General features: G+C 38.6%; 1 protein-coding gene across 2 annotated transcripts; it reads left to right on the forward strand.

The window, feature by feature from the left end:
• On the forward strand, nt 1-14,037 carry prodhb (proline dehydrogenase (oxidase) 1b). Of its 2 annotated transcripts, XM_086076116.1 has the most exons (15): nt 1-393; nt 4,045-4,253; nt 6,640-6,665; nt 6,892-6,999; nt 7,718-7,782; nt 7,878-7,994; nt 8,090-8,163; nt 8,289-8,370; nt 10,170-10,262; nt 10,331-10,477; nt 10,567-10,742; nt 11,898-11,996; nt 12,095-12,183; nt 13,136-13,331; nt 13,935-14,037. In XM_086076116.1, exons 1-14 carry the CDS (start codon nt 76-78, stop codon nt 13,324-13,326), a joined length of 1,794 nt encoding a protein of 597 aa, XP_085932242.1. In that variant the 5' UTR covers nt 1-75; the 3' UTR covers nt 13,327-13,331; nt 13,935-14,037. The 2 variants fall into 2 exon arrangements, with proteins under 2 accessions (XP_085932242.1, XP_085932241.1); XM_086076115.1 differs by having other exon boundaries at nt 13,136-14,037.
• Nucleotides 14,038-15,704: the final 1,667 nt, after the last annotated feature.

The following is a 15,704-nucleotide window of genomic DNA, read 5'->3' on the forward strand; positions in this document are numbered from 1 at the left end:
GTTCTTCCGTAAAAAAAAAAAAAAAAACTCTCCACAACACACCGGACCCGAGATCCGATACTGTGGCGACTTCTCATGTTGCCGGCGGCAGCAGCCACGCGAGCCCGGGCCGAGGCGCCCCTCAGGCGGCTACTCACCAGTCGAAGACCGCGGCTCCCCGTTAGCACCGCAGCGGCCAGCCGAGCCCAGCACACGCAGCAGGTGGACGTTGGAGGTCGACATGTTGACCCAGAAGGACGTTGTGCTGGTTCGGGACGGGCCAGCAGTGGGATTTGTGTGGACTTTGAGCAGACCAGAGAGGCTTATAAGAGCAAGGACTCGTTGGAGCTCCTCAGAAGTCTGCTGGTTCTCAAGATGTGCTCCTTTGACTTCCTGGTTGATAAGAATCAAGAGGTAACGACGAACTAATACTGACCTTTAGTCGTTTCCCCCTAATGGTGGTGTAAATTATGCCAAATTATAATTATAGGCACCATTAAACAATAGAAAGATTCCTTATGCTACTGTACAGTACAGGATGCTGAAACAGGAAGTACTGCATTCGGAAACTATTATAAATCATCCACAATGAGATACTGTATTGTACTCACTCTCTTAAAATAATTGAAATGAAGCAAAATATTATTATATCAAGTCAAACAAGATTAGTGATCATGCTTGCTTGCTTTACATTAGGTGCTAACACGAAGCAGCATTAGGCAACTAATGCGTCATGCAAAGTAAGAACATAATGTACCCTTACAAGACACTACATTAGGTACACCCGAACAATATGTACTAAGAGGCAACTACAATTTGCATGAACTACTCTTGAACATTTATTTGTTGCTGACAAACCTCTGCTCCACATTTCAGTCCATTTATCAATAATATAGTGAATAAGAGTGGTATGAATAAATACTTTGCAGGCCAATTTACAGTGTGTGTCCCTAAATATTGTACGTATGCCCTAATATTTATTTTAATATCAAAATGTGATGCAATTCCGTTTGGCTACTATAACAATCTGCCTGGTTTGTATGCTAGCCACAGGCAAAAATAATTACAATTTACGCCGTTTGTTTTCAATGTGTAAAGGAAGCGTTGCATTGCGGAACTATCAGAAATGCCCCGTTGTTTGGAATTGTCCATTGACACTCCCAGTTGATGTTTACTGTGGAACCAACACAAAATAAAGATAATTACACATTGATTTGATTAAAAAACAAACACATAACTTCGTCTTCAAAAAGTCTGCTAGCTTAAACCCAACACAATATACAAAAGGCCTCAATGCAATTAGCATCAATGTTGTGGTAGTAGCATTTAATTAACGAATATTGGAACACAAAGGACACGGCAACATTTACAGAAAGATAATATAACAATACTGACAGGTATTCATTCTACATGAAAAATTAGTTATATTACTGCAACTTAGCCTTGAGTATTTTCTTTGTGTCTTTTGTTCAAAATGTATGTATTATCTGCATGCATGCACCACACTGCCTTCTGAAGGCCAAGGCACACATAACGAAAACAAGGAAGCACCACATTTACCTTCTGTAAGCTGTGGCGATACTCATTCACTGCCATTGACAGCTATAGACGTCAAAAATTCATTTAAACTATTTTTATTAGTTTAATTTTTTTCTCCCATTTTTGTTAACGAGAGTATGAAAACCCAGAATTATTATTTTTTGTACATTTAGAACAGATATAACATTTGTGATTAATTGTGAGTTAACTAGTGAAGTCATGCGATTAATTACGATTACAAATTTAAATCGTCTGATGCCCCTAATTATTAAAAAAAAATTCTAAATATATATATCTATATATATATATATATATATATATATATAATTTTATTTTATTTATTAATTTATATATATTTAAATATAGACAATATATAATAATATAAGACTTAACGAGTTAACTCACGATTAATCACAAATTTTATATCTGTTCTAATACACAATAAAAACAATCTAGGTTTTCATACTCTTGTTAACAGAAGTGGGAAAAAATGTTAAACTAGGAGAAATAGTTCAAATGAATTTTTAATGTCTATAGCCGTCAATGGCAGTGAATGAGTTAAAAAGTGACATTTTTAAATTTAATTCCTTTTTTTGTTTGTTAACGAGGTGTATTTGAGTAAACCATTATTGTGTGATCGGTGCTTCACTATCAAGTAAGAGGTGCTTCTTTCTAATAGTGGCTATCTTCTAAGATACATTAAAGGGGCAAAACATGACACGATGACATCATTCAGTACTGCATACACAATAAGAAACTACAACCAATATAATAGACTTTGTCGCATTCAATCCAAACCAGCCGTAGTAGAATTTCATACTTGAACAGTCCAATAACTACATGTAGACACAATACAAGACAGTTGCGTAATCAATGCCATAACAGTTCCTCAGCCATGACTACAAAAGATCATCTAATTTATCACAAGGCCTATAAAGCTATTTCACGATTTGTTTTCAAACTTGAGACGTGCAAAATAACCTCGGGCTAGCATTTAACACTCACCTCTCAAATTACAACTTGTTTTTCCAGACAAGCCAGCGGCCCTGCGTGTGCACGCGTTGCTTTTATTTAGTTTCACCCCCTCGCCTGTGTTATACAGGCCGACTAGCCACAGCACAACATCACTTTGCTTCCATTCACACAGTTGGATGTTTGGTTCATCCATTTTCAATAGAGTAGAACCTCCAGAAGGCCGGCGCTGAGATTCAAACCCAGAACCTTAGAAGGTTTGAAGCCGGCTGTCATATCTTCTACTCTCTCTCTCGCTCTCTCTCTCTGTCATGCACTCATGGGTGACAATGAGGCACTTTTAACTCATTTGCTCCCCAAAACTTATAAATACATTATATTTTAAATGTCCCAAAGACGTATTTATTTTTATGATAGAGCATACAGAGTGCTTTGACGCGGCCTCTGGACTGCAGAGAACGGGTGAAGGAATAGTAGTAATTACAAAATTGGCCTGCAGGTGACAGCAGAGTATAAGAGATCAACCAGGGCCATGTTGCAAACAAGCGGATTTCACCACAGTTTTAAACAGAGTGGGGCAGAATGATGAAACTTAACTCTTGTCTAATGCTAATTGCTGCAAAACGGAAACAGATGGAAATATACTTTTTTTCCTGATGAAAGAAAATACTCTAATCTTTCTGAAAAACGTTCCATGTTTTTATAGCAATCAAAGACAATACTTTGTGGGCCTTGTAAAATCAGTCAAAATCCAGTAAAACAGCTGGGAGCGAAGGGGGTTGCTTCAGTGAAAATGGCTGAAAGTGAATGAGTTAAGTAACCAGTACCACCCAAGCAGACTACGGCGGCGCTTAGCCACACCCCAAAAATTAGAAAAACTGAAATGCTACATCTCCACTATTCAGCACAAAAAAGTTTTCAGTCATTTCACGTTTTCAGTAACATGTATAACATATTCAGAAACCATTCCCTGAAATCACTTGAAAAGTTTGAACAAATTGGGAGTCGACCAACATCACAGAATGGATTGCGTTTGATTTCTGAGGTGCCTCTCATTGTGTTCAGGGTCACTGGGAAGCTGCAGACTATCCCAGAAGGTATTCATTTGCAAGCTGTATTATTCTTACCACCTCTCGCTTTACTGGATGAGCTAAAGGGGTTACTTTTTTACGTGTCCCTGTTTTAGAGGAATCTCTCCCTCGAGACTTGCAAAAGAAGCTTCTCTTCCTAATAAAGGCGTCTATGGCTGCATTAAAAGTCTTCCGCAAGCACTCTTGTCAGGCAAGACTGATGCGTTCAAAACATGCCGAGACACAACCTGCCGCTGCAGGGACATTGTGACTGACGTGAGCGTCGTAGCGTCTTCCATCATCCAAGTGTTGTCAAATACTCCTGATGAGGCGTCGCAGGCAACTGCGGTGTTAGAATATTCAATTAAATAAATAAATAAATAAATACAGGATTCCGCAGTGGTTCTTTCCAACTCAGGCTGGATGTGTTTAAATGATTCATGAAAGCTCTCAGGTTACATCATCCTGTACTACCTCTGCTCAGATAATGGATGTCGGGAAGAAGGTGCTGGGTCAGAAAGCCTTCGATCAGCTGATGAAGATGACGTTTTACGGCCAGTTTGTGGCCGGCGAGGATCACAGGGCCATCAGGCCGCTCATCCAGAAGAACCTGGCCTTCGGGGTGGGATCTGTGCTGGACTACAGTGTGGAGGAGGACGTTAGTCAGGAGGAAGATCCACAGACAAAAATGCAGTAAGAAAGTTGCACTGTTTTCCAAACATTCTTTCATTCATCAGGTATAATTATGCGATAGCTTATTTCAGTAACCGCCATCTTCTACTGGGAAACTTGAGTTCAGTGGCATTATTATATTATGAGCAGGTGAAGCAAAAGTGCCCCTCCAAAAACAATTTCGTATTTTTATGACAACTTGTACCCCCACAATAGCAATGTCAAATTTCGTTTAAATAACATACGTACATACATTAAATATACATATCGTCGCTATCCTGTGAAAAACACATATGTCCTTTATTTTTATTTTATTTTTACGTCGGATGTCTGCATTCAGTTTCATCCCATAAATAAAAAAATAAAATTAAAATAAAAAGACAAAAATGGACATAAGCGTTTTTCACAGGACAGTGATGATATATAAAATCGTATATATACAATAAAAGTGTTTTTTTTCTTTTTTATGACAGCAGTCCCACCTGCTAGATTATGCCCTTATTGCAAAATTGTCCACAAGTTCACAACTAATAGTACAGACCTACTGTGAGATTGCAAAATAGTATTTCAACTAGGGGTGTCAGGCAATAATTTGTAAAAATCCTAATTAATTGCTTGACTTTTTTAAAGAGCTATCTAATCTTTAATATGAAGTAAGTAACTTGTGAAATTCAGCATTTTTTTTTTTTTAAATTATTTTAAAATACAACTTGGTCCAAGTCTTCACAAATATGTGTATTATTATTAAATTTACCCTAGCTATTTTGACGTGGATGTGTAATTAATTAATTAATGAATTGTGCTTTTTTTTTTTGTGGCGTTAAAGTAACTTTAAATTAACGCACTAATTTTGACACACCAAGTCACGTTAGATGATCTCCCTAAAATTGCCCACAAGTTCACAACTAATAGCACAGACTTAGTGATATTGCAAAATCGTATTTCAACCTTGTTTGATGCCTAAAACATACAGTAAGAATATCCCTCATGGGATTGGCTGCTGCAGAGAACGTCTCACTTGTTTGGAATTCTGTCACATGAGGAGCGCACGTTTTTTTTGCTGTGACCTCATATAAAGGCATGTGAGCGCTCCGTCCAGACAGCAGCAAGCAAGGACACTCCATTTGGAGCGCTTCAAAAGGCACATCATGCCTTTGAACAAAGTCAATGTCGTTTGACAGATGGACTTTCCTGCTTTAATTCTTATTATAACGTTGACCTTTTACTTTTCAAATGTTTTATTTTTTTTTGTTTAATGAAGGTCAGAATAAAAGCATGCCTGCAGTGTGTCTTTACAAGTGTTTAAGTGATGCTGACGTATCGGCGGACAGCTGACTTAAAGTTCAAACGTTATATACGTTACATAAAAACATCAGGCAGCTCAATGGGAACTTTTACTATGACTCTCAACACGTCATTAGTGTTAATTTGATCAGCCATTTAAAAAAAAAAATCGTCTCACTTTTAGTCCAGTTTCAATCACGCTTGATAGTTTTTATCATAGTTAGTCAACCTCATCCCATTTTTATTTAGTCCATTTTCAGTCAGCTATACATCTAGCATTTTAATCTTTATTTTAGTTCTAAAAAACATAATTTTATCCGTTTAATTTTAGTCAACAAAAACTGTCAACATTTTAGTCAAGTTTGTATTTTTTGTCAGCAGATAATATTGAACATTTCGGATCTAAAACAATTTCACATTACATTTTCTCATCTTTTTGATGAAAAATAACTTCACACACAATTACAGTATATCAATGGCTACTAAGCTCCTTGCTATGGGCTAGTAAGTTAGCCATTAGTTAGCGGTCGGATTAACATAATTGTTGGAACATTATAGCCGTTTGGTTAATGTTACGTTATAACTATAATTAACTTTTTTGTTTAACCTTTCATTGTGAATCCACCTCCTGTCTGTCCCATGCGTTTGTGCATGTTGCACTCGCTACATGCAGATTTTAAAGGGGGTGTGTCACTGTGTGTCACATGACAGTGTCACTGTGACAGATTAGCAGAGACAAGATTTTACAAAATCATATCGTTTTCGTCTCATTTTTGTTCATGAACTAAAATGTCCACAAATTTTTGGGGAGTGAAGTACATTTTCGTCTCGTCTTCATTAGTCGACGAAAATGCATACTGATTTAGTGCAAGTTATTGTTTATTAATGAGGGTTTTAATCTAGTCTAGTTTTAGTAAAAAACACTACACGTCATGTGTTACATGATATCATCAAGTGCCAGGATGTTTGCCTTTTCCTTCTGCATCTCAACAGAGTTTCATACATTTTGTGTACTCCTAAATAAATAAATAAGGTGATGAAAGCATAGCAGAAGTGGTGTAAATGAAATGTTGCATGTTAAAGTCTGTAAGGGGTTGATTCACTCGTGTTTCTTCTCATTTAGCTCAAGTGCGTCCAGTGCAGAGAAAGGTCAGTCACCTCACCTAATTGGGTTGTACAATATACCGCACGATAGCCTTCAAATGTACTGTCTGTCCTACATTTCTTTCCTTCTCCTGACAAAAAAATCTCTTTTTTTGAATGGATAAAGAATTTTGAACAACATCTAAACAAGCTGTCTTCTTGATACTGTAAAACTGTGAAACAGTTTGATTGTAATATACCGTAAGTGATGCACTTTTGTTGCCACCAACAGGCGAGGACCACAAACACACGTTTGGTGGATCTCAAACCTATTTCTATGCGGATGAGAGCAAATGCGACCAACATATGGAAACATTCATTAAATGTATCCAGGCATCTGGTAAGCAAACACAGGTTCTGTACCTGTCCAAAAAGATCTGTGAAACAGAAATGTAAACTGTACAACCTGACCAATTAGTGTATAACACACAGCATCCCGGAATGCAATGTCATAGCTAAAGTGTTGTCAAGTAGCTCCTCAAGCATTATACTTATACTGTATATCTCATTTTAATGAGTTTTAGGATACCATTTTATGACGCACAATCAGTGGTATGTCTAAAAACACTAACTGTCTTGCCGGAGGTTATTATTGCAGTCGTACTTTTTCGTACTGGATTAATAAAATATCTGTCTATCTATTTTAGCTCCTCAGGTATGTTTACATCTCAAACAAGAAGTGCCATTGCCTTAAGAAACAATCTGGCAAAGCTTTCAATCATAAAAGTTTAACTTGTCACAAGGTGTTTTAAGTCTTTGATTATTTGGAATCATTTTAGACACTACAGTTGACTGAAAAAAAAAAAAAACGTACATGTTATATGTAGAGCCATATATGTAGAAAGGCCGTTTCTCAATATCAAGAACACAGAGTACGTTCTTGTGACGCAACGAGTCGGGTCTTGGTAAGCCCGGTCTCGAAAACGTACTTCCCACGCACGCATATCTCGCTGGCGTATTTCCGTAATTCATCGCAGTTTTATCATGTGACTAGGCAAAGTTATGGAATTATTTGAAATAAAATGTGAAAAAAAAAGTCTATCCAACATCTCCAATAGGTGGGAGTTCAATGGACGGCTTCTCTGCCATCAAAATGACCGCCCTGGGCCGACCTCAGTTTCTGGTGAGATGTTTTCAGCTCAAGGACATCAATGCGTCATCATAATCACCCGACTTGTTGAGTAGCATTGTGCTGACCTGGCGCCTTTGTTCTTCAAGCTCCAGTTGTCTGAGGTCCTCGTGAAATGGCGGCGGTTTTTCAGCTTCCTGGCAGCCAAGCAGTGTAAAGACGGCATAGATGTCTTGGAGCAAAAGTTGGATCTTAATCAGATGCAGGTGACTTGCTTTTTCTCATATTGAGCTTGTTTATGCACATGGTTAGTTATGTTGACACATATTTGCTTACTTTGAATGCTAATGTATCCGTTAAGGAATTTTTGAGCAGTGTGGGTGCAAAAGATGACTTCTACAATATGTTGACTGCACGGCGAGATGAAACTTCAGGGTGAGTATGCGTGTAGTAAAAAGGAAAGTGTTTCACTTAAAAAGTTGCATTTTTAGGGAAGGGCGAGTACTGATATTAGGTGTCGGCATATCAACATTGGAATTTCTGATGCTCTGTTTTGGCAGAACTTTTGACCTCCTGGACTGGAACAGTCTCTTTGATGACAGAGTAAACCTGGCCGAGCTGCTTGTTGTCCCCAATGTTGAGGTCAGTCAGGCTGAAATATACAACTCGAAAGTCAACAGAGCGCAGAACTCTGCCTCGCCCTTTCCTGCGTTCGTTTGTCCATCTGTCTTGTCAGTTTATGCAATGTGGGTTTATAATTATGTATGTGCTATATGCATGGTGGTGGAGCTTTACGATCCTCTCTCGGCCGCCAACTTGAGTGCTGAAGATATTTTAATCATTTCTGGTTTATATTGGGCTGTTGAGTCCAAAAATGATGTCTGTTTCTTGGAATTGGCTCTAGTTTTTTTTCATAAGGGGACATCAGAAATGCTTGTTGTTTGTCTAATGAAATTGAAACAAGTCCGGTAGTACAACATCCATGTGGTCACACATGAACTGCAAAAGAAAATATGTAAACTAACATCCACTATTTTTTCTGGTATTATATGGTTGATTAACTCATTCACTCCCAGCCATTTTCACTGAAGCAACCCGCTTCGCTCCCGGCTGGTTTACTAGATTTTGACAGATTCTGCAAGGCCCACAGAATATTGTGTTCTATTGCTATAAAAATATGGAACCTACTAAAAGAAAGATTCGTTTAGTAGAGTCTCTACTTTCATCAGGAAAGAAAAGTAAATACGTATACAATTATATATATATATATATATATATATATATATATATATATATATATATATATATATATATATATATATATATATATACGTTTTTGGGACCATGGTAATATTTAAAATAGAATGTATTTATACGCTTTTGTGAGCAAATGAGTTAACAATATCACATGAAAAAAAAAAAAGAATACTTGCTGTTCGAAGACAGTTGGGACAGGCTCTGGCATGCCTGCGACCCTTGTGAGGAAAAGAGGTTCAGATAATGGATGGATGGATGGACATGCTTGAATAGACATACAGCCTCATCGAAGCTGGAGCATAAAAAGAATACCAATGTCAAAATGTGCATATTTTTAGCACTTTTTTTTTTAAAGGAACCCCGACAGTCATGACAAGTTTGCTCTATAGTATTTATTTGGTTGTTATTAGCATAACTGGGAGATTTATTTTTCAAAAATAATTTCTAGTTCAATACATTTTGTAGAAACTTTATTTGGACGTACACCGCCATTGTTATTTACGTCGCAACGCATTCGGTGCGTAGTGACGTAGAATGTCGGCAGGCTCTCTGCCGAGCAATGTTAAACGGCTATAAAGAAAGCAAGGTAAGTCTCCGTAGCATTCCTAAAGGGACGATCAAAACTCTTGAATGTGTCTGGTGAATGACGAGAGCACTGCGTGAGGGAGGGTGACTCTCCTGATCACATGTTGTTTCTTTAGGAACGCTACGAGGCTTACCTTGCTTTCTTTACCAACAACAATCAAATCAATATTATAGAGCAAACTTGTCATTACAGTCGGGGTTCCTTTTAAAACACAAATTTGGAATATCTCCAAAACGAGAGATATTTTGGAAAACCATTGCCATTTTCGGATTCAGTGACATCAAAATAGCCTTAAACCGTAAAATATGAGAGTGAAATTCTACAATAGCTTAAAACGGAATAAAGAGAAAATTAGTTGCAATCTTTATTTAGCTTCTCACCAAATGGTTTATGGAAATCACCTGTGTGTGTTTTTTTTTTTTGCGTGATCCTGACAAGCCAACCGATAACACAACACCTCTTGCCTTTGGCGGAGGTAATTATACTAACCAAATCACACTTTCTGTTCGTGAATGATAAGGAGTTCAATTACTACCTTGTCTTTGTCATTCCATTAGGGCCCATTAGTATCTAATAGTCCTCTTGCTTGTTTGCTCAGCTTGGTGAACTGGAGCCTCTGCTGAAAGACTTCACCGCAGAGGAGGAGGGACAAATGAAGAGGATATTGCAGCGCATGGATACTTTAGCCAAGGTAATCTCGCAGAGCCTGATCACGCAGTATCACCGTCTGACAATTAGTAACGACTATTTCTTTCGCAGCACGCTGTAAAAAATGGTGTGCGCTTGATGGTGGATGCAGAACAGACGTACATGCAGCCGGCCATCAGCAGACTAACGCTGCAAATGCAGAAGGTTTACAACAAAGACAAGCCGGTCATCTTCAACACATACCAGTGCTACTTGAAGGTCCGAACGCATCATCACAGCTGGAACATTCTGCTGTTGTGAAGGTGCAGTGAGATCTTGATTTGGTCATCTTCAGTCTTTGTACGCAGGACGCTTTTGACAACGTAACGTTGGATGTGGAGTTATCGAGGCGCGAGGGCTGGCTCTTTGCTGCCAAGCTGGTGCGAGGGGCATACATGCACCAGGAGCGCGAGAGGGCATTAGAATTTGACTACGAGGACCCCATCAACCCTGACTACGAGACTACCAATGCAATGTACCACAGGTGAGCCTGAGAACTGGTTACAATTTTGTGACACTGCATTAAAAGTGTATAGTGGAGAAATGAGAACCATTAATTTTGCAAAATTCCCTAAAACGCTACAGACTCCAGTTTACTTTTTATGGTGGAGTTTTATATCTATGGCAGCAAGGTAACATGAATTTGTATTAAGCTGGAACTTAACGTTGCCTATCACTAACCTATGCTAACGCAGTGCTGAAGTCATAATTACAGACTGTGACTGTGTATTGACTATTTGTATTGTACATGTACGATACATGTAGGAAATTCAAATATAAAGATGTGGGAAAAAAAGTCATTATTACAGTCAACATTTGTATGAAAAACACTTCTGGGCCATAAATGAATGAATAACAGTAAGTATGGTGGCAACTGAGCACAAACTAGTTCATTTCACATCATTTGTAGGTCTCTGAGGTCTGGTCGGGTCAATTAGCGGAGCAAGCAAACACGGTGCAGCAGCATTGAGCTGTTATGCTGCACACAAATGTAATAAAATGCCAACAAAAGTACAATTGTAAATGCTTTTAAATCTAAGTAAAAAATATATATATATATATATAAAAAAAAAGGTATTTTAAATATTTTTTTTCAAAAATATATATCAAAAGTTTAATTTTTTTTCAAAAATCAAAATTTTAGTAAGATACTACTACATTTATTTACTTAGCTTTTAAAAGTCTTTACCTTTTTTGTTTGTAAATGTTTAAAAACAATTATTGACAATAATATGTTCTATGCAGCTTTGCTAGTCTAAATATGGTATTCTGGCTAATATTGCGTTAGTGGAACATAAGTTAAGCAGCAAAATCTAGCTTTTTTAAATAATTTTTTTTAGCTGTGATAGGTCGTTGCCTGAGCCTTAAGCAACTGTGATGTCATCAAAACGGCTGGATTTTGCTTTATAACTCATATTCCACAAATGCAATATTAATCAGAATGTCCTGTCTAGAACTAGTAAAGTCACATATAACATATTATTGTCACAAAATGTTTAATGTTGACTTCCTCTTTAAAAGCACATTGAAGCACAAAGCTGCCTTGCCTTGCAACCTGGCTAAGTCTTAATTACAATCAAATATTTGTATGAACCACATACGTGCCAAACAAACCTTACTTGTGTGTGTTTTTGCTCAGATGTTTGGATTACGTTCTGGACGAGATCGCCCTTCACAGGAACGCCAACGTTATGGTGGCTTCTCATAATGAGGACACCGTGAAGCACACATTGCAGAGGTACGTTTTCGCTTCTCCTCATCATCCTCGTGTGAATCTTCCTGAATGCTTATCTTCTTTTCTTTCTTTTTTTTGTTGTTGGTCTATCTGGCCATCAGAATGAACGAGCTGGCGCTGTTGCCCAGGGAAAACAAAGTGTTCTTTGGCCAGCTCCTGGGCATGTGTGATCAGATCAGCTTCCCACTGGGTGAGTAAAACACACATATGGAGTCACAGCGAACCTTATGATGCCCTCCGAAGCCTTAATGCGATAGTTTAAGTCCAAACCGTGCCTCGTGAGAATCGGCAGTCTGACCGTGACCGCAGATTGCCGGCCCACGCGGTGACATGAAGTGAGGCACCTCGGCATTGACGAGTTGTCTCCGTGAGCCGCCGCTGTCGGTTCTCGCCTTGTTGTTTGTCAATCACGCACGCAAGCGGCTGCAGCAGGAAGTTGTCAGTTCCACTTGAAAGGGTCTCGCAATTCGTGTAAGACGTCTGGTTTTCTGGAGGGACAAAACAGCAATTGTGGACAGGCTTTTAAAGCCAGGACTTTCATTGTATCCTAAAAGAATGTAGCGCACAAATGTTAATTAAAAAAATCATTGTACATTTTATTGTATTGGATAGATACGGAAGAGGATTAGGGCCAGTGAAGAGCAAAAAGGTTGGCAGCATTCAGACTTTAATCTTAGAATTCTGACTTTAAAGAGAGAATGGCGACTTTAAAGTCAGAATTCTCACTTTAAAGTCAGAATTTTGAGATTAAAATAGAATTCTGACTTTATTCTCAGAATTCTGGATTCAAAGTGAGAATCTTGCCAAACATTTTTTCTCTCTCTTCACTGGCCCGAACCCTCTTCCGTATGGATGTATTGTAAAATTCATTTTAAGAATTTAGGATCACAGTCACTTAATTGAACTAAGGTAACAAAATAAACAGTAGCACATATGTGTACTCATCACTGAGAGTGGCTAACGGATTAACCAGTTAGCAGCCAGCTAAGTTTACACTCTCATTCGGTGACTCCCACGTCCCTCAACAGGCCAGGCCTGTCACACGTATTCAGTCACAGATACTACAGTGCTATAAAGTGACAATGGCGACCCCAAGTGGACAAAAATAATACCTGCACCCTTCACTTTACATGCAACCCCAGGCCAGGCAGGCTTTCCAGTCTACAAGTATGTCCCCTACGGCCCGGTGAACGAGGTGATGCCTTACCTGAGTCGGAGAGCCCAGGAGAACCGAGGCTTCATGAAGGGTGCCCTAAAGGAAAGAGAGCTGTTGTGGAAGGAGCTGAAACGCAGATTGGCCTCCAGGGAGCTTCTCTATAGGCCGACCTACTGACAGCAGTGAGGAAGAGCTCGACTTTTCTTCTCTTGTTGTCTCCTTCCTGTCTTTATGATTCTTCTTTGGGTGTTTCATTCTTTTATTTGTCCCATTGCTGTTACAACCCTTCCCTCTCCCCACCACCATCACTTGTTGATGTTTCCCCACATGCTCTATCCCCCTTTACATTTATGTCCATTCTTCATTCCGCCCTCCTTTTGTCTGCAAAGCACTCGTATCAATCAAGTGGGCATCTTAAGTGCTCTAACAGGACTCGTGAAAATGTCAACAAGTTCTGGCCAGTCGTTCCTTTTCATGCACCTATTCATCAGGCACAAGGACAACAACGCGCACAACAATAAGAGGCTTTATTTTAATGGTCATAAATGCATGATCTGTGTTGTTCATCTATTTTTTTTTTGTATATTTGTGTTTTTAAGCCTGTTCACGAGCCAATGTGTCCTCATTACATTGCTAATGTTGTTATTGTGCCTTATGCTCTGTACTCAGGGAGGGAATCTTATTTTTAGATAAATGCCTGCAAGTCTGTGTACTTGATCTCAGCAGCTGTCTTGCACATACCCCACTCCAAAAAACACAACTTGTATGCTATTCTTGTATTTCAGGAGTCCAACCCAAGACACCCTTTGGACCGCCCCCTCATTTGAATAACATTTCATACTGGCAGAGCGTCTGCAGCATGAAATAAATAAATGTGAGAGCAGAGCATTTTTATTGATTGATTGATATTTAATTCTATTTATATATTTATTTTGACATTTATTTTGACATTTATTTTTGGAATCTCGTTTCTTTCTTTCTTTATTTATGGATATATATATATACGTTTTTATTTTAACTTTTAGTCATTTATTTTTTTAATTAGTAATTTATTTATTTTGAATGTTGGCAGTTTTGGTCCTCCATAGTTAAACAATGTTTCATGCTCCATAATATTATTGACCCTCAGTCAGAAATTTAGTGCAACCCATCCTCACAATAATTACGGCTTTGGATTTGGGCCATCTGCATGCTGTAAAATATCGTTTTAATACCTTGTTCAATACACGTCACAGAAGTCCGTTGCGTTAATCATCATTCAGAAGAAACTTGTGAAGTTTTACTGTGGAGCTGCCAGTCCCGCTGTATTCTATTGGTTTAATTAAGAATCGTGCCTTTTGGCCATCCATTTGCCAACAAATTCTGTCTTACAGACAGCTGCAGTTTTCACTTAGGAAGATAATTTTGTGTGGAAAAGGCCACAAGTCAGTAAACTCAGCAAATTCTCCCTAAATTAAAGCACGTAAGGCAGTAATAGAGGCAGCCAGAGCTAATTTACTTTACATAATGAATGTCGACCTTGTGTTATGCAAGATTTACTTTAGGGTCCCTTGAGTTGGCTGTTGCATGCTTCCACATAGTTCGATTGTTTGTCAGACGGCGCCCTTGGCATTTCGCATTCCTTAGGACAGCAAAGCTGTCCATAGCGTTTCTCTTTTTGATCTGCCGAAACTGCCCCGATATGAAATTAACTCAACAATTGAAAAGACCAAAGCAAATGTGACGGATTTACACGCCGCCATTTGGATTCCACAAGCCAGTAAATCCTGGACTTGTTAGTGTGCCAATACACAGACAGACTAACACTAACAACAATGCAGGGAATGTTTGGCATTTTCTCTTGGCAGCAAAACACTATGAATGAGATGACATATTACATTTATTGATTCTATTCAGGATGGCGATTAGTGGTTAGCACATCTGCCTCACAGCACCAAGACTCAGGGTTTGGGTTTTCGCTCCAGCTGTCCTACACTCTAAAAACAGTTGGGTCAAAAATAACCCAATTATGGATCAAAAATGGACTAATCCACTTTATGGGTCAGTTTGACCCAACTTTCTGGGTTGTTTACGTTAAGAGAAACTTTGTTTTGAAACGAGCCACTGCTTCTTATAAAAAAATGTTTTTATTTACACTTATTTTAACACACCTGAACGTTGACTTTTTTATCTTTTTTTTTTTTTTTTTAATCTTTTTTTATTTTTTATCTTTGAGCATACATGTACAGTGGACCAAACCTTTTGGACTCTCAAAGCATCTTTTCCTCTCATTAGGTTTGAAATTATTACGTAATTTAAGAAAGGGTGTCGTTCAGTGAAACCATTAATGATTAACATGATGAATCCGTGTGCCAAATGAGAGGATACGACCACATCTGTACCCAAGGAACCCCCCTGGCCACACGGCAATCTGATGTGAGCCGGCGAGTAAACAAATGAGTCCTCGGAGTAAACACAACAGATGGGACAGACGATGACTAATCTCGGCGGCCTGTGCCGAGGGGCGCAGCGTACCACGAATAATAAAACTGCAAGGGAGGGGTGGAATGCAAAGT

Source organism: Leptonotus elevatus, chromosome 5 (assembly GCF_054856555.1).
Source record: "Leptonotus elevatus isolate MCC_2025b chromosome 5, RoL_Lele_1.0, whole genome shotgun sequence".
Lineage (NCBI taxonomy): Eukaryota > Metazoa > Chordata > Actinopteri > Syngnathiformes > Syngnathidae > Leptonotus > Leptonotus elevatus.